Raw genomic sequence first — 26,029 nt, 5'->3', positions numbered from 1 at the left:
TTCTCAGGCAAAATGTGAATGGAAAGGATTGTTTGGGTTTTTTCTTTCCACCTGAAAATTGAGAGTGGCGATAAGGAAATAATTTTAAACTGTCTTTCAAATAAAGCACAAATCTTTTTTATCCTGAGTTTATAATATAGGCTGTATAATCTGATTTGTAAAGATATGCTCTTGCATAATATAGCTTGGTATATAATTTGCAAGACACTGGAAAAGATGTTAGTGATTAGATGATTTAAGCATAATCTAATCTGTGCAAGTCTTGATGTACCAAGTAAGCAGATCAGTGAAATATTTGCTCCATCAAAGTCCAAGCTAAGAAGAATAGCATCTATTGAATGCTTCAGTGATTCAGTGCTTTCAAAACATATGTGATCAAAAAGAGATGGAAAGTGAGAAGGCCACACATTGCACATTGAAGTTTTTGCCCTGACTTCAAGGGGAATAGAAACTGACTCTCGGTATGAACTTAACATCTCATTAGTGCCTTTAAGAGCTGAGGCAAGCAGGGAGAGCAATGTGAAATGATCATTTAATTTCACATTCATACCAGCTTTGCCTAATGATTATCTGCTGCCTTAGAAACCAGCTGTGTATTCCACAGTTGCACGGAAATGCAGGCCTTTGCTGAACATTGTTTCAGTGAGAAACTTGTGATACAGAGGTTAAAAATTAGACCCCTAAAATGAGGAGACTTGACTGATCAGAAAATTATTTCTGCTCTCTATGGCTTTGTTGACATTATCCTTTCCAGATGGCTTTTCCTCTGATGCAAATTTATCAGCAACATGAAGATTGCTATTGGAGATGAGGCCTCAGCCAACTGTTGAGATTTAAACCACCATATACTCTGAGACTGGAGGAGAGAAGGAGTGATTAGGGCATTGGTAGGGGCTCTGGTTTAGTTTTTTGCTCTGTCAAAACTTCATAAGTAGAAAAAGTAACAAGGGCCTAGCTCTGGATTTCAGAAGGATTCGCATGCCAACTTCACTTCTGTGGATCTGAGCTCTAGTTTCTCTACCTCACTTGCAGATATGTAAAATGGATTAGCGCGGAGTTTTGTTGTGACTTCTATTGAACACTGAACTTTAGGAGAAACTTTTCAAAGTGAAGAAGGGATGCTAAGGGCTGAATTCATTGCAACAAGAACTCCAGCAAAATCAATTAAGCCCTAGTAGCAGTCCCAGTATGGGCTCATCTCCAAATACACCAGTGATGGTTTTGTTTTATATGGGCACAACTACAAAGTACTAATAGGAGAGAATGCTTCTAGTATATTTAATAACTTAGCCCAAACAGTGTCTTAGCCCCTTTTCCTTTAAAAAGAAGAGATGGGATATGTTATTCTGATAGGCAGGAAACCCATATTTTCTGTCTTTATTAGACCATCCAAATCTCATCTTTGCATAAACCTCTGGGTAACTAAATGCCTTGATTTGCTTAATCAAGTGCCTATTTAACCACTGTTTGATGTCTTGATCTAATGCCAATACATTTGGCCAGAGAATCACAGAATGGCAAGCATTATTTTATTTCCATTTCTTCCCTACAGATTTCCATAGAGTATTTCAGTTATCTGCATTGTTTAACGTCCTAGAAAAAACTGCTCTCAGAAACATGTATGGTAGCTACCACTGTATCCCTATGCTAAACAAAACAAGTCGTTCTGTAAGCCCTGGAACTATTGAAGCCTGATTATCAATGGATTTATGTCCTACCTCCCTACACCACCCTCCCTACAATAACTTCAGTTTCTTCACAAATTTCCTTTAACTTCAAAGACCCTGCTTCTTTGGTGATAACTCCAGTTCCTTTCCCCATGTCTTCTGTGTTGGGTACTGAGCTAAATGTGTGCTGACTGGCTAGCCAGTATGTGTGTGCTGTTTGGCCAGTGTGACAGGACAAACAGAACAGCCTATGGGCAGTCACACTGCAGCCTTTCCCACAGTGGAGACATGTAGTGGCTTCTTTCTCATTTTACCAGCTGCTAATTTTCACTTTATTTGCAAATTATATTCCTGAGACCTCTAACCCCCTGTCAAATCTGATTTGAAGTTGGTCAATAGATTCACAAGGAAGAGATAGGGCAGAGCGCACAACTACATATCCCTCAATTTCTAAGGAAATCTGGTTTAAAAAAAAACCCCACACCTCATAGCAATAAAATGTTTAGATCAATAAAATGTAAAAAGGGAGTACATGTTCTTGTCTCTGTTTTTTCACCATTCCTATTTGTGATTTTTCTTTTATTTCTTTTTTTCTCCTTGCAGTACAGTAAGTACTGGAGGGTAGCTAATGAGAATAAATTAGTTTTAATTATATTTGACACTATCTATACAGTGAAATTCACCAGCCTTTAATAAAAAGCACTGCATAAATCTTTTCAAAATGGTACTGGAAAGAACAATCCTCGTATATATGCTTCCATAGTATTTTTAAGCGTTCCTGTGCCCTCTGCTGCAGTTGAGTAATTCTCTTCCACAAATAACCAAAGAACATCATGCAGTAATGCCACAATATGCTCCTTTTTTGCCCAGTGATGGGAAGAAGTCACTGGAAGATGTGTAAAATCAGGACTACTCTTTCAGACCAAAAAACACTGCAATTTTGCTATTGCCCCAAAATATGTGTTTCTTGAGCTTCCCATCAGGGCCCGGAGTGCATCGCAGAATCACAGAATACTTGGGGTTGGAAGGGACCTCCGGAGATCATCTGGCAAACCCCCCCCCTGCTCAAGCAGGGTCACCTAGAGCAGGCTGCCCAGGACTGTGTCCAGTCAGGTTTTGAATAGCTCCAAGGATGGAGACTCTCTGGGCAACCTGGTCCAGTGTTCAATGACCCTCACAGTCAAAAAGCATTGTCTTGTGTTCAAGTGGAATTTCCTGGGTTTCAGTTTGTGCCTGTTGCCTCTCATCCTGTCACTGGGCACCACTGAGAAGAGTCTGGCCCGATCTTCTTGACATCCTCCCATAAGATACTTATAAGTATTAATAAGATCCCCCCCCCCCCCAAGCCTTCTCTTCTCCAGCCCCTTAATTATCTTCATGGCCCTCTGCTGGACTCGTTCCAGTAGCTCCATGTCTCTCTTGTACTGGGGAGCCCAGAACTGGACACAGCACTCCAGGTGTGGCCTCACCAGGGCTGAGGAGAGGGGAAGAATCACCTCCCTCGACCTGCTGGCAATGCTCTGCCTAATGCAGCCCAGGATACTACTGGCTGCCTTTGCTGCAAGGGCACACTGCTGGCTCATGTTCAACGTGGTGTCCACCAGGACTCCCAGGTCCTTTTCCACAGAGCTGCTTTCCAGCAGGTCAATCCCCAGCCTGTACTAGTGCATGGGGATATTCTTCCCTAGGTGCAGGACTCAGCACTTCCCTTTGTGGCACTGCATGACGTTCCTCTCTGCCCACCTCTCCAGCCTGTCGAGGTCCCTCTGAATGGCAGCACAGCCCTCTGGTGTCTCAGCCACTCCTCCCAATTTGTTGTCATCAGCAAACTTGCTGAGAGTGCACTCTGTCCCTTCATCCAGGTCATTGATGGATGAGTTGAACAATACTGGACCCAGTATTGACCCCCTGGGGGACACCGCTCGCTACAGGCCTCCCACTAGACTTTGTGCCACTGAGCACAACCCTCTGAGCTCTGCCATTCAGCCAGTTCTCAATCCACCTCACTGTCCACTCATCTATTCCGCACTTCCTGAGCTTGCCTATGAGGATGCTATGGGAGACAGCGTCGAAAGCCTCCCTAAAGTCAAGGTAGACAACATCCACAGCCGAGAATCCAGATCACCAGGCAAGCCCATAGTGACAAGGCAGGTCCAAAGTCAAGCTGGGAAGTCAGTCCACGAGTTGGGATCTGGATCAATGGGGTACATGGCCAGGCACAGGCATGGCTGCGATGTAGCTGCAATGTAGCTCAAGTAGGGGCCAAGGGTGAAAGCTTCAGCTCTGAGTGGCTCCCAAGGGAAGAAATGGGGGGAGATTCCCCACTGAGGCTTCTTAGGAGAGCTTCCTCAAACAGCTCTCTTCAAGGCTGGACACCTGCACCATTATCTAAGCTGGCCCTGAGCCCAGGCAGCCACCCCCCCCAGGAATTGGGGAGGTTGAGGATGCACTCAGGTCCCTGACAGAAGCTAGTCAGTCTAGTCGAGGGCTAGTCAGGAATCGCTGGGTAGAGTTGTCAATGCCATCAGTGCCAATGGAGCTGGTAGAAGATGGCAACTCAGTGACACTGAGGATCCCAGGGAGTTGCAGAGGCCGACCCTTCCCCTCCTGGCTGATGCCTGCCTGGCCAGCAGACTCTTTGGCTGCCTTATCAGGGGTGGTGAGCACTAATGCTTAGCTCATTAAATCCCAGCTATCTTTTGTGTATGTTAGCTAATAAATAATTGCTTTATACTTTTAAGTTGCATATATCCTGCTTACAGAATGTGGTTTAGGTGGAGAATTACAGGAAATATCTTAGTTCGTGTAGCAGGGCAAGTCTTATATGATGGCCTATGGGAGAAGGGGAGAAAGTGCCATTGTAAATATTGAGGCACTGGTAAGGAAGTCTTTGTATTGAGGAAAGGTAGCTAATAGGGTTTATGTTGAATAGCTTTATTTTGGGATCTTCCAGATCCAGTTTAAGCCCTTTCTTCAATTCGCCATATCTTGGTTCAGCCAACAAATTGTATTTCAGGTTTAATCCTCTCTGTTAGAGAGTCAGGTCAGAAGGTTGCAATGCTCTGGCAACTTTCTTCTGTCATAAGGCAAACTGACAGTGGGACAGTATCCTTTGTTATTGAGGGAAAGATAGAAAGCTGTCAAAAGAAAATATTTTTTGCTATATGGTATCAGCCAAAAATAAGTCCTTCCTTACAAGTGCATATGGGGCTGCTACTCCCTGCAAATGACTGGGACACAAGGGAATGGCCAAATCCCATCTGTGTCAGTATCAAGATAGAGTACTCAACCTTGCTTCATTATTTGCTTTGATATTGACAAAGTAGCAATAAGCACAGCAATAGTACATCTTGGCTCTGGCTATAACAAAAGCAGTATACCATAGCTGAAAAACTAGAGTATAGAGAGGAGATGAATAAGGAAAATCAAACTAAGAGGAGAGAGAAAGGAGAAAGAGGATGAGAGTCAAGGCGAGAGAGAGAGAGAGTCAAGATGAGAGGAAAGGAGAGAGAATGTCACAGCACTTGAGAGAGAGAGAGAGTCAAGGCGTGATGGAGACAGAAAGACAAAGAGAGAGAGTCAAGGTGAGGGAGAGAGAGAGAATGGGGTAGAAAGAGAGAGGGAGAGAGAGGAGAGAGAGAGAGAGGAGAAAGAGAGAGAGAGTCAAGTTTAGAGGGAGAGAGAGTCAAGATGTGAGAGAGAAATTGTCAAGGCAAGAGGGAAAGAGTCAAGGTGAGGGAGAGAGAGAAGGAATAGAAAGAAAGAGGAGAGAGAGGAGAGAAAGGAGAACGAGAGAGTCAAGGTGAGAGGGAGAGAGGTTCAAGGTGGGAGAGAGAGAGAAAGGCAAAAGAGAGTCAAGGCGAGGGAGAGAGAGTCAAGGCAAGGGAGAGTTAGAGAGGCAAGGCAAAGGGGTAGAAAGAGTCAAGATGAGGGAGGGAGAGCTAGTGTCATGGTGAAAGGGAGAGAGAGAGTCAAGGCGAGAGAGTCAAGGTTAGAGAGAGAATCGAGAGTCAAGGTGAGAAAGAGAGAGTCAAGGTAAGAGTGAGGGAGAGAAAGAGTCAAGGCAAGAGAGAGAGTGCCAAGGCGAGAGAGAGAAAGAGAGAGGGAGAGAGAGTTAAGGTGAGAGAGAGAGAGAGTCAAGGTGAGAGGAAGAGAAAGAGAGAGTGAAGGTGAAAGGGAGAGAAAGAGTGTGAAGGTGAGAGAGTGTCAAGGCAGGACAGAGAAGAGGTAGAAAGGGCAAGAGAGAAAAAAGAGAGAGAGTCAAGGTGAGGGGGAGAGAGAGAGAGAGAGTCAAAGCAATAGAGAGGGAGAGAGAGTCAAGGCGAGAGAGAAAGAAGGGGTAGAAAGGGAGAGAGAGAAAGTAGAGAGAGAGAGTAAAGGTGAGAGGGAGACAGGCAGGGAGAGAGTCAAGGTTAGATATAGAGAGAAGGGGTAGAAAGAGAGGGGAGAGGAGAGAGAGAGTCAAGGCGAGAGGGAGAGAGAGAGTCAAGGCGAGAGAGAAGGGGTAGAAAGAGGAGAGAGAGAAAGTAGAGAGAGAGGGAGACAAGGAGAGGGAGACAGAGTGAGGGAGTCAAGGTGAGGGAGAGAGACAGAGAGAAGGGGTAGAAAGAGGAGAGAGAGAGAGGAGAGAGTCAAGGCGAGAGAGTCAAGGTGAGAGGGAGAGAGAAAGTGTCAAGGCAAAAGGGGGGTGGAAAGGGCAAGAGAGAAAGGAGAGCGTGATTTAAGGTGAGAAAGAGATGAGAGTCAAAGTGTGTGGGAGAGAGAGAGAGAGAGAAAGAGAGAGAAGGGGTAGAAAGAAGGAGAGGAGAGGGAGATAGGAGAGAGGGAAAGGAGAGAGTCAAGGTGAGAGAGACAGAGAAAGAGAGTCAACGTGAGAAGGGGAGAGAGAGTGTCAAGTTGAGCGTGTGTGTGCACACGAGAAAGAGAGAGAGAGAGAGAAAATGAGAGGATTTTGTTTGTAATGTGTCTATTCCTGAACAAACTACTTGCAGACCTAGATACTTCATCTGAAAAGTCTGGATCAAGTATTTTTGCTATTCAATATGTTTATATGAAAAGCCACTATCAATTGTTTATCTGCAAGGTCAATTGACCCAGACTCTCCTTTAAATTAGACTTTTTTTTTTTTGGTGGAGAGTATACCCTTGTGTTAAGATGCTTGACTGGAATGTAGAAGAGTCATTTTCATCCTTGGGTCTGTCACTGACTTTGAATAACACTGAGCTTCATTTATCTGTGCTTCTGCTAATCACTTTGTAGATGATACACTCCCTTTATTGCTCCTCTGTCCTCTGGGATTCTCTTGCTGTATGAGGATTAATGATGGGTGAGGGAGGGGATCTGTGTTCTCAGTTGTCAGGGAGAAGTGAGGGCCGACTGCTCCCTAAGGGAAGGGGAACTAAATGTGATAACACGGCTGGCAGAGGCAGCGGCCTCACCAGCCAGGGCCTAGTCCCACAGTCCCCAAGCGAAGCGAGTAGGGCAGGCCCCTGGGTGCAGTAGCCAGGGCCAGCTGAGAGTCCAGAACATCAGGCAAGTCCATGGTGATGAGGTAGGTCTGGATCAAGCTGAGAAGTCAGTCCGCGGGTCAGGGCCTGCATCCAGATCAACAGGGCCCATGGCCAGGCACAGGCAGGGCTGCAAAACAGCCAGAGCTGGAGCTTAGGTGGGGGCCAAGCAGTAGATCCTCAGCTTAACAGCAGCTCCCAGAAGAAGGGGGGGGGGGGGGGGGCGGGAGCTGTCTGGGAGCCTCTTCCCTCTCACCAGTGGGAAGGGGGCAGCCCTCAGCTGCACTCTCTCCAAGTTGGCCCTGAGCCTCAGTAGCCAAACCTCCAGAGGGGGACAGGGCCCTTACATCAATAATCTAAGGCCCAATATTATACATACTGATTTTAAAAAGTCTCAACCTTGTGGAACAGTACTTAAGCCAAATCCATTTAAATTATTATTTTCAAAAGGGAGTATGAGTATTCAGTACAACATGCATGCTGAGCTCTAACAGACAGATCAATCACTAGAGATTTTTTCAACATCAGATTAGTACAGACACTTATAAATAAAAAAAAAATCCAGCTATGTAAACATTCAACCTCCACACTTTAGGCTTAAACCAGGAAACAACGCACTTAATAAAAAGTCAGTTCTATTTCCTTTTTCTCTCTTCTTTTCAACAGTGACCAGTTTAAGAGAGCAAGCTACTGGTCTCAAGCCCTCACAGCCAGGTATTATTTGCTTCACCCTGCCTACCTAGTTGCTGCTGATGGAGAACAAAGGGCAGTACCGAATCAGCTGATAACTTCCTCGGTGAAGAGTCGCAGCTAATCACGTGATAGGAAAGTAGGAGGGAGATGACTAAAATGCAGTTATCTCGCGAGAGTGAGTGGGGTTAGGTGGTGGCCTCTCTGCATAAATAGCTGGGGGAGAGCCATTTTTCTTCTTTTCTCTGCTCACGCTATGGTTTTTGGGGGTAGTGAGTATAGAGGGAGTCTGTAGGGTACTCTGGGGGCGCTAGTAAGGGTGTGTGGAGCTTGTGTTTCCGGGTAGCAGTGAGAGCGGTAGCTTTCTCCTTCCTGGGTGAGTAAAGCTGTCCTTATCACTCTGGGAGAGGCTGTAATCTGCAGTGTTGGTGCGTTTTAAGCAACAGTTTAAACCTATTGGCTCCCTGTAGGAGGGAGGGGAGCAAAGTGGTGAGAACTTCCAGCACCTAGTTTGTTTTGCATTTGTGATTCAGCAATATGGTAGAGCCTGTTGCTTTCTCTGCCCTTCTTTGTGAAATAATGAGAGGGGTTGTGGCTCTTTGGTGGAGCAGCTGTCTCTGCTGGGAGAGGTGTTCCTGGTGACAGGGCAAAGTGGAGGCTCCAAGAGGAAGAGAGGATGGGTGGGGGTGGAGGGCTTTAGATTGTTTCACTCCCTGTAGTGTATTTCTTCTGCAGTTCTTTCACCCTGAATCCTGGATCTATTTTGAATGCTCAAACTTAGTAGACTGCTAAAGGACTAGTGTAGTAGTCCATGGTTATCTGTAGAAAAATGTCTTTCTGAGCATGCATGGTGTGTGTGTGGGGGAATAGTCTTTTCTGTCTCTAAAGAGATCTGGTGGTGATGCCTATGAACTGGGGCTTCTTGCCCCAGTTTGGGTACTACAGTCAGCCAGGTTAATCCATGTGTTTCTTCAGGGTGGCCTGATTATGTTGCATGGGGGGGGGCAGTAGACATGCAACTTCTGAATTGCTCAGTTTATTCACTTTCTCTTTAGGGTCTCTTGATGTTTCTAAAATATGCCTTTTTGTCCAGGGGTTTGATTTGGACATATCTCACTGCCTCCAGTAAAGTTGGTGTGACTCCTCAACAGAGGTGAAGTGATTGAGACTGTATTTAAGAGATTTTTCTAAACTATGTGGCTCTAGCTATCCTCTGCCTATATGAGCAGGGCTACCTGCAGAGGCTTTAAGTACCTGGTTAAAACTGAATCAGTTAGTGTCTCTCCCCTGCTGGGGGGAGGGGTGTACTTGACCTCCAAGCAGAAAACTAATACTCTAATCTGTAGTAATATAGTTCTACGTGTGAAATAGGAAACTGCTGGTCAGGCCCTCTGACAAACGAAGCAAGTATAAAACTTCAGAGTCTAGGCTCTGTAGTTCTTTGAAGGCCTGACCTTTAGAGTGCCTCTCTGTAACCTTGATATATGTAGGTTCTTCTGGAGTTTAGAGGTTCATGAAACCATCAAAGCAAAAAGTGCTTCTGGCAGATCAGCCTGTGTGCATTTGTAGCATGATAGTATGCTTCTGTATGCTTATATTTGTATGTCCTCCTTAATTAGGACTATATTATCCATTTCCCCTTCCCTTCTGTGGGACTTATGGGGAGAGCTGCTGTTATCTTCTCTGTGAGGCTTCGTCTCAAGCCTTTAAGCTTTTTCTCATTGGCCTATATTGTTTCTTTATGTATCTAGAAAAAGAAGCTGCAAAAGTTGAAGGATTTGGAGTTTGAGTTCAAAAGCCAAGCTACTTTGTCAGATTAGGTTTTCTGTCTTCAAGTCCTTGTGTATGGGCACTTGAGATGGGACCCCCCCCCCCCCAGTTGTGTTGCTTTCACAAGGCACTTGGATGCAAAACCATGGGGTTGATTACAGAAGGGTTGTTGATCTCAAAGGGTAATGATTGAATGGAAGGTGATGTGCTTATGATGATTGAATTCTGGTGTTTCTCTTATAGGCTGTATAAGATTCAAGACCTGAAAAATGGCATTAGCAGCAATTGATCTACAGCAGGTATGTCCAATTTAACCCAGTAGTCTTTCATGTGTAGTCAAGAAAAATAGGAGTTAACCAACATCTTTCTCTTTAAACAGAATGCTATATCAAGGGTTGCCAACCTTCCGTTGGTGAGCTCCACCTACAATATGGTGTCCACAGCTTATGTCACCACAAAAGATAACCATCCTCACCTGAAATTAGTATGTGAGATTGTTGAAAAAGGAGTGAAGACAATTACTTCAGTAGCTGTGACAAGCGCTATGCCTATCATCCAGAAATTGGAGCCACAAAGTAAGACAAGGATGTTAATGCATTTGTCTAAAGCAGTCTGCTGAATCATTCAGATATGCTTATAGATAGTTTAGCATAGGCATGCTGATCTAGAACACTGTCAAATCTGGCTGAAGAATTGCTGATTTGCTTGTGGAGTAACTGATTAAAGATGGGTGGTGGGTGTGTTTGGTTTTTTATTAATGCCCTGGAGCAAATTCTAACTTTTAAGACTAAACTGACTGGCTCATCTTGATTTGCAAGATAGCTTGAGTTATGTGGTCTCTAGCTCAGCTCCTTCCTAATTCTTCACTGGGTTTTGAATGCTACTTTGTACTTCCCTTTCACTCACTTTTGAGAATGACTTGTGGTTAAGAACTTTGCAACTATATTGCAAGGCTAACTGTTCTAACTAGAGAGCCTGTTTCTGTGAACTGGCAGATGGCTGGATGTTTTGCTGTCCTGAAGTGTGTGTGTATGTGTGCCCACACTTTCTCAGATACATTACTACTTGCAAATGCTTGATTAGTATTCCTGAAGCCTGCCTTGTTGTAGGGCTATGCTGCTTCGAACCTCATTCTTAGAGAGGAGGAAACTACTTTAAATGTGTTATAGCAAGCTCTGTTTCAACAGGAAGTACTAGCACCAAGGACAAAGGAAGATTAATCGTTCTCAATTCACTTCTAGTTGCAGTTGCTAACAATTATGCACGTATAGGTCTGGACAAAATTGAAGAGAAGCTGCCTATACTGTATCAACCCACCAACGAGGTAAGTTAATTTCTGTGCTGTTAAGTAGAACAGTTACTCTTCCTCATTCAGTGTCTCTTATCACTGAAATGCAAGGGGGGGGAGTTCAATTGATTTTGCTTGAAGCACAGGTTGAAGCAGTGTAATGAGGCAATTGAGGGTGGTTCTCTAGAATGGCTTGTAACCTTTTAAAGGCTTTTTTGTGTTTGGAGGGGTGTTTGGGGTCTTTGTTTTGTGGTGGTGACTGTGGGGTTTTTGCTTCAATTTCTTATTACCTTACCACTTGATATAGCTGTAGCTCCAGTTCACTGGTAGGCACCTGAAATTTGGACCCTTCACTTCTGCCCCCAACCTTTCTGCTCAGTGTGAAACAAGGAGTGACTTAAATATGTTCATGCAAGCCTTTTAGGCTAAAGACTACATGAGTTGTTTTGTTTTGCTCCTATGTTTTCAATACAGAATACCTCCTAAAGAAATGAGACTTGTACAAGCTTTAGCAGACTTGTGTTTTCTGGATTATGTAGCTCTTCATAACAAATATTTCTAGTGAATCAACCTCTTTTCTTTGGCAGGTTGTTGCCAATGCCAAGGATGTAGTTGTTGGAGCCAGAGAAGCTGTAAGAACCACTGTGACTGGTGCCAAGAAAACTGCCCACACAATCACTGGAGTTGTGGGCAAGACTAAAGAAGCAATACAAGGCAGTGTAGAAATGACTAAGTCGGTTGTCGGTGGCAGCATTAATGCTGTTCTGGAAAGCTGTGCAGCACAAATGGTGAGCTGTGGAATGGATAGTGCACTTGGCAAATCAGAGATTCTTATAGACCAGTATCTTCCATGTACAGAAGAGGAGCTAGGTAAGACTGTCCAGTTCAAGGCTTGATGCTGTTGGAATGCTTGAGTTAAATGGATGACTGCTTGCCTCTCTATCAGTTGGGTGGGGGAGAGGGTGTTCAAGTACTGATGTAATATTCACAAACTGCTCTTTGCCTTGCTGGCTGTAATGATATTTTCTTCCATATTCCTTCCCTGCTAAGCAAGTAAGGGATTCAAAATGCATAGACTTCCTTCCTACCCAGATCCTGGAGGACTACTGGTATCTATAGCATTCAGTTACTGCCAAGCAACTGAACCTTTGTCTCAAGCCTCTGAGCTTTCTCCTGTTGGTCTGTATTTTCTCTCTATCTAGAGAAAGAAGTTGCAAACATTGAAGGATTTGAAGTTGGAGTTCAGAAGCCAAGCTACTATGTTAGACTAGGATCCCTGTCTTCAAAGGTCTGTGTGCGTACCTACCAACAGGCCTTAAGCAAGGCTAGAGATGCTAAGCACAGAAGCCAAGAGACAATCTCTCAGCTCAGCTACACTGTTAATCTGGTAAATTTTAAATTTGACTTGGGGTATAAAGAACAAATATTTGCATAATTTCAAAATAAAAAGCTGAGTTATATGGGAGAGAGGAACCAACCTCATTGTTAAATTATATCCAGTATTTCTAAGTATAAAGCCTTACCTCATTGAGAGCTTCCCCTCCCTTCTAGAGAGGTCCTAAATCTGGCTGGGCTGTAAGCTAACCAGCAATTCTGCAGTTCTTAAATTACAAAGCTAATTACTTGCTTAATCCCTGTTAAAGGGTCATTTTCCATGTAGAATGCTTGTGGACTTTAAAGCAAGTCTCCTGCAATTCAGGAATGCTTCAGTGCTTTTAATGGAACTGTAGGATTCTTTATAGTTTTGCTTTGCCTCTTGCTGTGGATATATGAGCACTCCTGAATTCTTCAGTAGTCTGATTCTAACATGCTGTTCTGTACAAGAGAAACTACTTCTAGGGTTTCTAGTGTCTGACCCTCTGTCCTGCACAAGCATTTGAAGCTGTAGACTTGGGGGGGAGGAGGAAGGAATGTATAGTTGGGTTTAGAGATAATTGGGGCAGGCTAGATAATGTCTTGAAACGGCTTCTAGGTCTATTTTCTTTGGGGACTAAAATAAAGCATTCCTGTTCTTCAAAGCCTTGTATCCTGAAGTTTTTAAAAAGAGGTTAGAGGGCTAGGGAAGGTAGGGTACCATTAATAGAAGAACTGTTTGGAATCTTTGCTTCACTTCCTCATTTGGCTGTATTTCAGATTGAGTATGCTAAGAACATGATTAGTGTCTTCAAACTTCTTGATACTCAGGAAATGCCATATCAATTTTGGGTAGAATGGAAGAAAAATACAGGCCAAAATGACAGTGATGAATTGCATAGTGCTGAGATAATAGATGTAAATGTACCAAAAGTCAATGGATTACTTCTCAAGGTAACTTTTTGTGAGAATTCATGGTCCCAAAGCTGCACCACATCTTAAGAGCACAAGATACTCATGAGGAAACATGGAATCCAAATGTTAAAGCTTAGGGTAGCTGCTGGTGATAACTATGAAAAATAAGTGATGCCAAAACTGCTAACTGAGGCTTTCTATAATAAATTGTGCCTTTCCCCTTCTGGAGGGAAAGGGGAGGGGGAGGAAAGACCCTGTTTGTCCCATGAGCTTGTTGAGACCCCACCCCTCCCCCCCCCACACCCCAGAATTAAGTTATCTGGTCTTGGCTATAACAGAAGTAATCTGTGTTACTGCTGTGACTCTTATTCAGAGTCACAGCAAGAGCTTGTGTATCTGTTGCTGGGGGCAAACTACTGATGTTTCTGCTCTATGAAACTTGACTTTTTCAAGATTCAAGTATTCTTGAGAGAGCTAGAACTTGAACTCAAAGCTATAGCACATAATAAAGCAGGGCTTATCTTTGCCTGGTGTACCCTTTACTTCACTCATTGCACTTTCAACAACACAGCAAAACTGCTACAGCAATATCAAAATACTGATGTGGTGTTACTCTGTTTTCAGCACATTGAGTCAAGAGCACTAGCTATTGCATGGAGCCTCACTCAACAGCTTCAGACCACCTGCCTCACACTGGCTTCAAGCATACAGGGGCTCCCACAGAATGTTCAGGACCAAGTTTACACTGTTGGGTCAGTGGCAGGTGATGTGTACAGGAGCTTTCGGTCAGCATCCTCCTTCCGAGAATTATCGGACAACTTTCTGCCTACTAGCAAAGGACAGCTGAAGAAAGTTAAGGAATCTCTGAATGATGTGATAGTTCATCTTTTTAACAATGCACTGATCAACTGTCTGGTAGGTCCCTTTTACCCACAACTGGCTGGCATTTGGCGTACAAAATGCAAAGGTGAAGGGGAAAAAAATTCCAGCCAGGAAGACAGCCTGAACACAACTGAATAAGTTGCATAGCTTGTATGTACTCTGCAGACTGACCAAACAAGTGACTTAACAACTGTAGCTGTCAGGATGTCTTGGAACAAAATCCATAACTTTAGGGTAGGGGAAGGAGTTGGTCAAAAGATCAAACTTTCTCAAGAGTGTGAAGAAAGTACACTACCCACGAATAGGCTGTTCTTATTCTGTCTAATGAAGCCTCTCTAAAAGAACAAAATACCTTTAAGTGTCTGAATACCAGCAGCTTACAGTTGTCAAGATGCCTTGTTTGTTAAGTTCAGAAACCTCATGGTTCTTAATGAATGCTATAACTTTAAATGAAATTGAGCACAACTAAAAGCCTTTGACAAGCAGTATAAGTGCATCAAAGCAGGCCACAAAGCTTTTAAAAGCCTTGCAGTATAGCTAGGTACACTTTGTTGCAGAGCAAGCACTTGATTATTGTGGCTCTGACTGTGCAGCTGTCTCAAATTATACTAGCATGTGAGTTATGAAAACAGTTCTGCGAGTGTAAAATTCCCAAGCTGGAAATGAAGTTTCTGACAGCTGGAGTTGCTTCAATGCAGTGACAGTGCTAGTAAAAACTTTCTTTTGTACTACACAACCGAACAGCTATCAAAGCTTATTTTTTATGTGCACTTTGAAAACAAGATTCATGTTGTTTGTACCAGGGTATCTGGTCTTGTGTCGTCTTGTAGTTATCTTTGTAACTCTCTTTGCATTATTAATAAAGGCTTCAGTAGCTGAAGCCTATCTCCACTTAGAAGGTGGTTTAAAATAAAGTGTAACTTGGGGTCCTGTGACTCATTTGAACCAGGTTTAGGAGAAGGCAAATTTGAAATGTCAGTGAATTGGAAACATGCTGCTGGTTTTCTAGTCAACATTGAATTTATTTCTGTATAGCTGGGTCAGATGTTGCTGCTGTATCACTTTCTCCCTCTGAGTTCCTGTATGCCTTTCTGCTCTTAGCTTTACTGCTCCTTGTTGGTGCTTCCTCTTACCTCCCTCTAGTGATGCTCTAGAGTGAATTGATGGTAAAAAAGGAGGCTATGGGTAAATATCTTCTGCCCTAACATAGAGTTAATATAAAGCTTTTGGGGGCCTGTGTGGAAGCAGAGACCAGTTAGTCTGGTGCAAAAATGGAGTTTGAAACAATGCTCCTTATGTAGTCAAGAACAGGTTGTACATGGCTACATGGAGCACTGCCCATACCCAGTGGTGTGGTGTATATAACTTGCTTTAGTAAATAAAGTACAATCTACAGCCATTGTAAGATGGCTTCACTAAACTCCTGCTCCGGGGTTTCTGTAACAAAAGCAAATGTCTGAAGCTGGAAATCAAAGTGGCTCTTTATCATGAACTGAGCATGGGGCAGTGAGTATGGAGGGAAGCCTTTCCAGCTGGAGTGAGTTAAGAACTTTGGGATTCTTCCAGCAGTGGAGCTTTTCTCCACACACAAAGGAGTGCAGAGGCACCACAGCAGGTGCAGGAGCCCCAATAACCCAGTGAGAGAAATGGCTCTCCTGGGACAGTCCTGGGAGGGGCTGAGGCAGGGGCTCCATCTGCCCCATGGGCTGGGGGTGGCACCCATCAAGATGAGTCAAGGGGAGAGGCTCTCTGGGTCACCTCACAGGCTGAGGGGGGGTTACTGCCTAGGGGTATGGGACACATCATGGGATGCAGGGAAGTGCATTTGGGGAGCACACAAGACTTATCATGGGATGCTTAGGGGAGGAACCAAAGGCAGGGAAAGGGAGGGATCAAGGTGGTTTGGGGAGGAACAAACTAGGAAAAGGGATTAAAAAGGGCCAGTCATGTGTGAAGAGGCTGCTGGCCAGTACGCTTGCCTGGCCGTGCCCCGCGCCTGATCGGTGCTGTCTGGCCTGTCGTCTCATTAGACTCCATTTCTAACTATTTTCCTGGGTGAGGGGCTCTCTATTCTGTATGTGCATGTGTGTATGGAGGGCTAAGTGCCAGCCACTGGAGTCGGACCACGGGTCACAGGAGCCCGTGTGTCTGGGGTGCCAGGAACCGCAGAGACCAGAGCGTGTGCATATTGTGTGGGTATGTATGCTAGTGTGTGATTGCTAGCACACATCAACCTGGACTGGCTGGCGAGTAGGATAAGAGGCTGGGGAGCCAGGAATCAAAGCAGCCTTAAGTCTGGGCCAGATACTGGAGAGACCAGAGAGTCTGCGAGTTGGCTACCAGGGGGTCTGGGGGTTGACTGAGACGCCTTTGCATGTGTGTGCCTGTGCATGAGGCAACTGGAGACAAGAGGGTCCAGGGGCAGCTACTAGGTAGCCTGAGTGCCTCAGCCCAGCTACTGGAGGGATCTGCAGTGTATATATGTATATATTTCCCACTAATAGACCTTTGTCCTGATCAGCCAGAGAAGGGAACAGGATGAGGCCGTTGGTGCCGTTTGTGTGAGTGAGTGTTTGTGTTGATCTATGTGGCTGGCCACATGTATATGTGTGCTTGTACACCTATGGGAAATACATGCTCAGAATCGCTACTGGATGGACCTTGGGACATGGAACTGCAGCAGCCTCACTTCTATTGGGCTACCAGATTCAACAACTTGTAACATTGAGATATTGTTTTATATTTGTTCTCCACTAAATCTAAATGCTGGCATAAAATTCTGCTCATTCAAAGTCTTAAACAGGTAGCTTCATTAATAGTGCAGGATAAACACAGTTGCAACAATCAGAGCCTGGTTCTACTGTAAAACAATGTTTAAAAAAAAAAAAAGAGAACTGCACAACACTAACTAGTCAACATTTATAAAAAGAGCTCTGTTATTTTGCTGGGAGAATGATGTATTTTCCAGCATGATCCACAGATTACAAAAGGTAAACAATCTATCAAACCTCTATAGAAAAAAATGCATTAATCTGTAATGAAAAAGACATCTTATAGCCTGAGAAATATTGTTCAATAGAGAAATGTCATGCCTTTTGACATTTTAAAATTTATTGTTTCTCTTTATTTTTATCTTAAGATAGACATGTTTATGTTTAAAAGGGCTCTATAAAAGGAAAAAAGGGAAAATATTAGAAATAAGATATAAATATAAAATGACCAGGCTGCAGAAGAATATAATGACCCTGATCTGCTTGTAAAGGTGAAGGCTTTACACTTACTTTATGACAATACTGGGATTGCACAGTGGCCGAAAAGGAACATCTGTAGGATGATTATTAACTGTGCAAGTGTGTCTTTGCAAAGTCCATACAGCTCAGGAGGGATCCCTGCTCAGGGCCAGCACAAGCTAACCTGCAGGAAAATGTCAGCAGGAAGCTGTATATTTTGGCCATGATCCATATTTGGGATATTCCTTGGTTCCAACATGTTACACACCTACTGTGGATGGGCCATGGTCTCTACTGCAGCCCACAGTAGGAATAAATATGGATGAGGTGTAATATGGTCTGCCTCTTCATCTCAGGAGTGCAGTGTTGGGCTTTATTTCATTTTTTTGTAATTAGAAAAAGCGTTCTGAAAAATGTCAGCCATTACTGGCTGACCTGTCTTTGAAAAAGCAACAAATGTAAAATGCAGGAAACTATGCACATAGCAACAGGATTGGAGAGACACTGAACAATAGCCCTTTTTCCTCTTCAGCTTATTTGCTTCAAAAATGTGATAGAACAAAACCTGAAAAGGGTTCCTTTTAGGCAGGTTGAGGGAGGGGGAATATCTTTGGAAATTCTCTCTTATTTGGAAGTTTTTTTTGACAGCTCACCAGTAGCCTTTAGTCATTATTTTGTAGTTGACCAATCTGTGAGCCAAAGAGGAAGATGTTGGAAGTGAAAGTCTGTGCACAGATCCTTCCCTTACCCTGTCTCCTGAGATCTCAAAGTCCCCTTCATTCCTTATTGATTTGGGTAGGTCTGTCATATTCAATGCAATTACAAAAAAAAAAAACCAACCAAGTACAAGCAACTTTTAGAAATGTTTTTGAACCATCTCTCTCAATATTATGCCTCTATGGTATTAGCTTTCTGGTAGAGAGAGTACAAAGAGCTCTATCCTAGAACAAGCCAGGAAAATAGATACATGCACAATTGCTGTGATAAATTGAGAGAGAGTATAAGTCAAATAAATAGCTGCTCAGTAGCAAAACTATTTAATTAATGCTGACACTGCGCACTAGTGAAGTTCCTTGCGTCTCCAACCTTTAGCTGTTCAGCTCCCCAGTAATATTAAAAAACAGTGTTATGTTACAGGACCAGCTGAGGTGGTAAGCTGTGTAGCCAACTGAATCTAGGCATGGCTTTTTCAAGAATTGCTTGAACCAGCTAAAATGATGCAGGTCTCCAAAAGAGAGACAACTAGTTACTGTCAGTTAAGCATTTGACATTTCAAAGCTTGGCTGTATAATATATTTGATTCATAACTAATTTTGAAAAGATTACAAATGAGGATTGATCAACTGAAATATTAGTATTTGGACTAATTTGCCTTTCTCTCTTCAGTTCAAAGATTCCCTTGTGGACTGAGAAGCCCTGAGAGATTCTACCTTCCCCCTACTTGGTCTTGTTTATTTTAACTGTTCTAATTGTGACATCTTTTCTACAGTCATTTTTTTTAAAAGATAAGGGTTCACCTAGGTAACCCATCTATTGTAGTTTCTCTTAATGAAATGAAAGCAACCTTTTAAATATTTTTGGCAGGCAAAAAAGGCACCAAGGTTAGCATTTGTTATGATCCCAGGAAGAAAGGCACTCACTCTTGTAAGGTATTGCTTAAAAATATCATTTATTGGGACTAACACAAGAAGGAAAAAGAGGATAGATAATCTTATGTCCCTTCAGATGTTGGGAACCCCAAATTGTGCAGCATCGAATGGGCCTCCAATCAGGGCACAGCACACTGTGCAGATCCCATCCATGATGAGATTCACTGTCATATGGTCTTTAGAGCTCTTATAGGATTTTCTTAGAAGAAACCAATTCTATTCATCATGCCTACTGTCAAGCAAAGGGATGTTCACATGAGAACATGCAGCTTCACTTTTAGATAAAGATGAGGACATGCAGGTGGTGTAATCGCTGGTGCCAAGTGGGAGCTGCCTCCAGGCTCCTCTGTTAGGATTAGCTGGCTGAGTTTATCCTGCGGCCAAGGGATATGTGCAGCACAGCACAGGCCTGAAGGCCAAGCTGTACGTGCAGCACAGCACAGGCCTGTGCCTACTCAAGTTAACTGTTATGGGGATCACTAAGTCCTTGATGTACAATGGTCTTCTGGTTAGGAACACTACAGGGGGTGTATACGTGGCTCAGCCGAACACAGAGTATAAAAACTGAACAACAAACAAAGAATTTTGATGAGAGCAACAGGCTTGAGCTGGTTTCAACCCATGTATTCCTTCTCAGAAATGAGAATCACATTTGTATTGTGATTCAACTGTATATTGCAACTGCTATATGCATATATGATATTTTAAATATCAAAGCATGATGTGAGTTAACAATTATAAGTTCTTAAAGGTCTAGTAACTATGCTGTACCTTATAAACATTATATACTGCAACCTTAGTGCATGCTTTTAAAGATTTGGCTTTATTGAAACTACATTTTTTCCTTTGTTTTTCTGCTGATTTGGCTTATTTCCCCTTCCATGTATCAGTGCATCTCAGATGACCAATGGGCATAAATAAATCCTTATCAAACAGACTGGATGCAAAAATAAACAACTTGAATTCTAAAGAGTGTGTGTGTGTGTGTGTGTGTGTGTATATATATATATATATACACACATATAGGGGGGGAGAGAGAGAGAGAAGTGAGGAGTAAAAAGAGCCAGCTTTAAACTGTTTGGCATAAAAGAGGAATGGAAAATGAACAAAAACACATGAGAAATGTAACCCTAGGAAGGGAACCCCACATAGTATTGTAATTTGATACAATTAGGCAGATTGCTTACCTTATTATTTTACTTAGAGTAATGTTATATTACAGTTTAATACCTTGTGTTTAGAACCGTTATCTGAGTTTCAGTTAATGTGTCATATGCAAATTTTTCAGAATACAAAATCATGATTACCATTCACTTTAGATACTTATTAAAAAAAGTGTCTAGGGGGCTGAGTTTTACTCTTCCTTTGAAATAGGCAAAATGGGGTTCACGATGCAAGGGGATAGAACTCCTTCAACAGGGCTATGCGTGGAGGGGTATATAGGAGTGGCACTAATCAGCACTGTGAAAATGAATGCTAGGCTACTTTCTCCCTGCAAGAGGACACAGAAGCCTGGAAATAAAGGGAAATTCCTCAAAGGCTGAAATTCAGTCCAGCATAGCTACACGATACTTCTTGGTCAAACTGTTGAATCAAAGTTTAGACCTCTATTTTGCAATTTTATAGACTATACTTTAGCATTTCAGCCATTGTCCAAACAAAAATTGTTATTATTTACCATAAATGGTAATTTATTTCAACATATAACTTCTGAACTATAACCCCTTTTATAGGGGCAAATGAGCCCATTCGTGCAGGGGAGCCCAGCCTCTGGGGCCTGATGGGGGCTTTGGCAAACTCTCCCTTCCCCCCTGAAGACTGGTCTCTGCAGCTCATCCAGGGCAGCCAGGCCCCTTGCCCCCCAGGGGGCCTGGCAGGGGCAGCTGGGCCCCTTCACCTAGGGAGTTTGGACTCCAGAGGGAGGTTGGCCCCTTGCCCCCAGCCTCTGGGGCCCATCAGGGGTAGCTGGGCCCCTTTGCACCAGGGAACATAGTGGGGGTGACCAGGCCCCTTACCTCCTGGGAGCCCAGTCTCTGGGGAAGGGCAGGGGTGGCTAGGCCCCTTTGTGCCATGGAATCCAGCAGGGGCAGCTGGGCCCCTTGCCCCTGAGGAGCCTGGTGTCCGGGGCCCGGTGGGTACAGCCAAGCCCCTTCATGCGGAGCAGCCCAGCCTCCAGGGCCCAGCGCAGGCTTCAGCCACTCTCCCTTCCCCCTGAAGGGGGCTCTGGGGCTCATCTAGGGCAGCTGGGCCCCTTCACCCAGGGAGTTCTGCCTCCAGGGGGTGGCTAGGCCCCTTGCTCCTGGGGAGCCTGGCCTCCAGGACCCATTCAGAGCATCCAGGCCCCTTTCTGCTGGGGAGCCTAGCCTCCGGGGCCACTGGAGGTGGCTGGGCCCCTTTGCGCCAGGGTGCATGGTCAGGGGCCTAGTTGGGGCTTCGGTTGCCCTCCTATCCCCCAGAGCCCCATCTCCAATCATTTAGGGAAGCTGAGTCCCTTAGCTCCAGGAGTTTGGTCTCCAGGGGGGTGGCTGGGCCCCTTCCCCCTGGGAGTTCAGTCTCTGGGGGGCAGCTGGGCCCCTTGTCCCCAGGGTGCCTGGCCTCTGAGGCCCACCTGGGGCTTCAGCTTCCCTCCTTTCCCCCTGAAGCCCATTCTCCAGGGCTCATCTGGGCCCCTTTCCCCCAGAGCCTGGTCTCCAGGGCTCATCGGGGTGGCCAGGCCCCTTCTCATTGGGACACACAATCTCCAGGGCCCAGCAGGGGCTTCGACTGCTCTCCCTTCCTCCTGGAGCCCCATCTCTGGGGCTCATCAGGGGCAGCTGTACCCTTTCCCCCCCAAAGCCCAGCCTCCATGGCTTGTTGGGGGCTTCTTGGCCTCTTCCCCCCCCCCCCCCCCCGAGCATGTGGTTCAGGATTTGTCACAGGTGGCTGGGCCCCTTTCCCCTGGAGCCAAGCCTCCAGGGCTTGTCAGGGGTGGCTGCCACCCCCTCCCACCCAAAGTGTTTAATGCCATGTCCTTTTCCTGATTCCCTCTCCTTGCTCTGGCTCATGCTTCTGAAATAGCCCACTGTCAACCCACAGCAGTTAAACCACTCTACAGCAAGTCCCTTTTGAGCCCAGAGCTCTGTAAGGTGTGGGGACACACCTTGCTGGGAGGGGAGGCTGCTGTCAGGGCCCTGAGGGCACTAATAGGCCTGGTAACCAGCCTCACCTGGGGCCTCTACCCACACACACTGCCTGTGGGCCCAGGAGCCCATTGAAGCTCAGCCCTGGGCATTTATTTCCCATTTGAGTTATATTGGTAGGAGTACTGATCTCTAGCTTAGCTATAGCTGTTTCCATATTTGATTGTGAATCTTGTTGATCCAGGCTCTGACCTGTGGACTGACTTCCTGGCTTGATGTCAGCCTTGTATTGTCACCTTGGACCTGCCCGGCAATGACTGGACTTGATCCTGACCCTGGCTTGCAGATTGACTTCCTGGCTTGACTTCAGAGCTGCCTCATTGCTGTGAACTTGCCTGGCAATCTTGACTCTTGGTTGAAACTGGCCATGATATCCTCTGCTTGCATTGCTTGTGTACTGTGGGACTGGGTCCTGGCTGGTGAGGCCCCGTCCTGATGGCCATGTTATCATGCTTGGCTCCCAACTCGCCATCCATTAGGGAGCAGCAAGCCCTTGCTGTTCTGAAATAATGTTATGTTGTAGCTTAATCTGAGTTCAATATCTATCTTTCTGTCTGAGACTGACAGTGTAACTGGATGCTCTATCACCATATATTTACCTGGTGACAGAACTTTTAAAATAACCTCTCTTCTCAGAATTGAATTACATATATTCAATGATTAATCATCACACCAGAAGATAAAGAGCACTAAAGCAATTGGCTTCATTAAGTCAAAGATAAACTCATCATCTATATGAACATCAGATATATTAGTTCTCATTAATTATTTTTCCATTTAAACAGTCTAAAATCATATGCATTGATACAAATAATATTAGAATGTTGGCTTCCCTATATAGTTTTCTATACCAATCAATCCTCTAGAAAAATTACATTTTCTCTGGCTTGTTGATCTTTGGAAGAATGTGCATTTATATGCTTTCTCAGGGAACTTGGATCTGTGTATTGTTTGGTACAGCTTGGAATTTGATATGCATAAAGTTTCTAAGCCAAAAAGAAAAAGGAGAAAGAAACAGCTGTTAAGCCACAGATTATTTTAACTGGTGAAAATTGCCTTTGAGTCTTGGAATGCTGTGGGGCACATTAGTACAGAGGACTTATGTCATATGTTATTACAAACAGAATGCCCAGTAGTTGAACAGAAAAATAAAGAGGAAAGTAAAGCTTATAAGGAAGATAAACCAAAGGAAACCTTTCTGGAACTGTTTTAAAGCATTTTAAAAATATCACTATGGTATTTCTCATTGATATCTTTTTTTAATCATTATGATGATTATTGCTAGTTACACTTACAATCCTTCTACCCTCAGAGCAATCTTTGACTTAAACAGAAGTTACATTCTGTACTGACTCAGGTAAAGAAATTGCAGTAAAGGCCCAGATAGACTGCTTAGGGTTATAGAGGAAATCTGATTCAGAAAAACAGAGAAGAAAAAATGTTTATTACATGACAAAGAGAACAAGAAAAAAACAAAGCAAGTGCTAAATATGAAAGTATTGAAATACTGCACGCAAATACACATTTTTATGTGAAGTACAAGACAAAATTTTCCAGCTCATATTTGCAAATCACATGTATACCATTTTATGTTATCTAGTCCTGTAATGCCTATATAATTTGCTTTAAAAGAAACCCAGGACATCTAATCAATCAGATTCTCTATTAACTATTCTATTCTCTTTTATCTCTTCTAACTTACCTGTTTTTTTTTTTTTTTAATCTTCCATTTGTATAAGTGTCTATGGGATTGGGGAATTAGCATAGAATTTAAATGAAATGAATGGAGGGAATATTAACTTACAAGATTAAAAATTGCAGCTTGTAAAAAATTCTGTATTGTTGATCATAATTTGAAAGTGCTGAAAATATTCTGAAGCTCTCTTACCCCCATGACCCTAAATCATTGTATGTGATATTCACAAAACTATATATAGTTACATAGTAGAAACAGTTAATCTAGGAAAAAGAGACTATGAGCCTGTATTATTAGAAAGTCTGTTTTTAGACAGCTCTTAATAAATGTTAACTTTAAACTCCAAAATTTCTGAGGTCTTGGGAACTTCTGACATTTAAGATAAAAAGGAGTGCAAAGACATTCTTTTGAACTACACAGAATATACATTTTGTCCTGCTAATTGAATTAAGTTAATTTTTTTCCACAGAAGACATGATTAGCTATGGGGAAAAAAGTCAAGTAGATTGTAGTTATATTTTGAAATGGAAATCTTCATATTTTTCCAAGTCATTAAATGTGGAAGAGGATGTAAAGCCTTTTCTATAATTAGTCACTTAATTATGTGCCATGCATTTGACATTCTGAAGCTGTGTCTAACACTCCTAAACATAATCCTGATTCATCCAGACTTTCTGGAAGTATAATCCTTTTTGTGAAATTAATTAATTAAAAAAGGCCTCTGTAATGTTTTCCTAAACTGCAATGAAAAAAAAAAATCAGTTACCATGTTTTTATTTTTACTGTTGCATGTAAATTGAAACCATTAACTAGCTCATAAAGACTGTTTCCTGGCTTGCTATGCTTCTTAATTTTGACCTTGATGTTTCTTTAAAACACACTCATTGGACTGTCCATGTATTTACATGTACAAATTTTCCTTTCTTTTTATAAAGATAATGATCAAAATTACAAAACTATAAAAGCAATATATTTACAGTGAAAGGAAAAGCATGTTGATAAAAAGCAAAAGCAGAACTGGCTATAGTTTTAACACACTCAGGAAAATACAGGTGTTTTGTATGTGTTTGTATACACATACACACACATATAGTGCAGAATATACTAGGCAACTACTCTGTACAATTATAATATAAGAACATAGATTTATATAAACAAATCTGCATTGCATGTAGTTCCCTGCTGTATACACCATAAACCATCCAAGCCCTAGTCTGAATGAGAGAGGAATCTTCGTTGCAAAATACATTTAGATATTCATGCTGTAGCAGTAGCATGGTAGAATCTGTGTGGATACTTTAGTGTTTGTAGTAGATATTTAGCTATTAAGTGTTTTAAAAATTCATAGGTTTTAATTGCAAAAGAAGCTATTTAGATAATCTAGTTCAATCACCAAAGTAACAAAGACCAAGGAACTTGCTTTGGTAAACTGAAGTAAGGTCATAACATCTGTTTGTGGTGTAATCCATTAATTGAAAAAGGCAACTGACAGAGTCCAGCTTCTTAGGTAAATTATCCCAAATGTTACCTATTGTTAAAAATCTTCACCTTTTCTCTATGTGAATTTGTCTTGTTTCAGCTTCCAACCATTGTATTATGTTTTCTTTTTTTCTGCTATATTAAAGAGCCATGTAATATAAAACATATCTTCCCAACCTAATAGAGGCAATGGACACAAGTTGGAACACAGGAAATTCCAATTAGAAAAAACAATTTCCTCACGAGGGTGGTCAAACACTGGACCACGTTGCCCAGAGAGGTTGTGGAGTCTCCATCCTTGGAGATATGCAAAACCCAACTGGACACAGTCCTGGGCAACCTGCTCTGGGTGACCCTGCTTTGAGCAGGGGGGTTGGACTAACAATGACCTAGAAGAGGTGACAGTACTTGTGCATAAAGTTTGCAGATGATGGGGGGGAGGGGGGAACCATTCAATATACTCAAGGGCAGGACTGCAATCCAGAGGGACCTAGGCAGGGTGGAGAGGTGGCCATACTAATGTGGGACTGTGCCCATGTTAATGTGTCTAGAGGTGCAGGACTTATTAACAGGGACCCAGACATACACAGCTTCCAGATCAGAACTAGCTCATGCTTTGCTAGGTAACCCATGACTGATTGCATGACCATGCAGATGTGCCCTATGTTAAAACTCTTTACACAATATGGTTTTTTTTTCATTGATCACTTCTGTGATCTGCTTT

General features: G+C 43.3%; 1 protein-coding gene across 12 annotated transcripts; it reads left to right on the top strand.

Annotated features, from left to right (window-relative positions):
• The first annotated feature begins 8,031 nt into the window (after nt 1-8,031).
• LOC135326986 (perilipin-2-like) lies at nt 8,032-24,677 on the top strand. 12 transcript variants are annotated; one of them, XM_064504629.1, is made up of 10 exons: nt 8,032-8,240; nt 8,958-9,017; nt 9,878-9,933; nt 10,014-10,209; nt 10,822-10,958; nt 11,510-11,792; nt 12,125-12,309; nt 13,056-13,229; nt 13,815-14,105; nt 22,315-24,677. In XM_064504629.1, exons 3-10 carry the CDS (start codon nt 9,904-9,906, stop codon nt 22,432-22,434), a joined length of 1,416 nt encoding a protein of 471 aa, XP_064360699.1. In that variant the 5' UTR covers nt 8,032-8,240; nt 8,958-9,017; nt 9,878-9,903; the 3' UTR covers nt 22,435-24,677. The 12 variants fall into 12 exon arrangements, with proteins under 12 accessions (XP_064360699.1, XP_064360700.1, XP_064360705.1 ...); XM_064504630.1 differs by having other exon boundaries at nt 8,920-9,017; XM_064504631.1 differs by lacking the exon at nt 8,032-8,240 and adding an exon at nt 8,274-8,292.
• Nucleotides 24,678-26,029: the final 1,352 nt, after the last annotated feature.

Source organism: Dromaius novaehollandiae, unplaced genomic scaffold (genome assembly GCF_036370855.1).
Source record: "Dromaius novaehollandiae isolate bDroNov1 unplaced genomic scaffold, bDroNov1.hap1 HAP1_SCAFFOLD_93, whole genome shotgun sequence".
Taxonomy (NCBI): Eukaryota; Metazoa; Chordata; class Aves; order Casuariiformes; family Dromaiidae; genus Dromaius; species Dromaius novaehollandiae.
The sequence above is the reverse complement of the archived record's forward strand: the minus strand, read 5'-3'. Positions and strand labels throughout refer to the sequence as shown.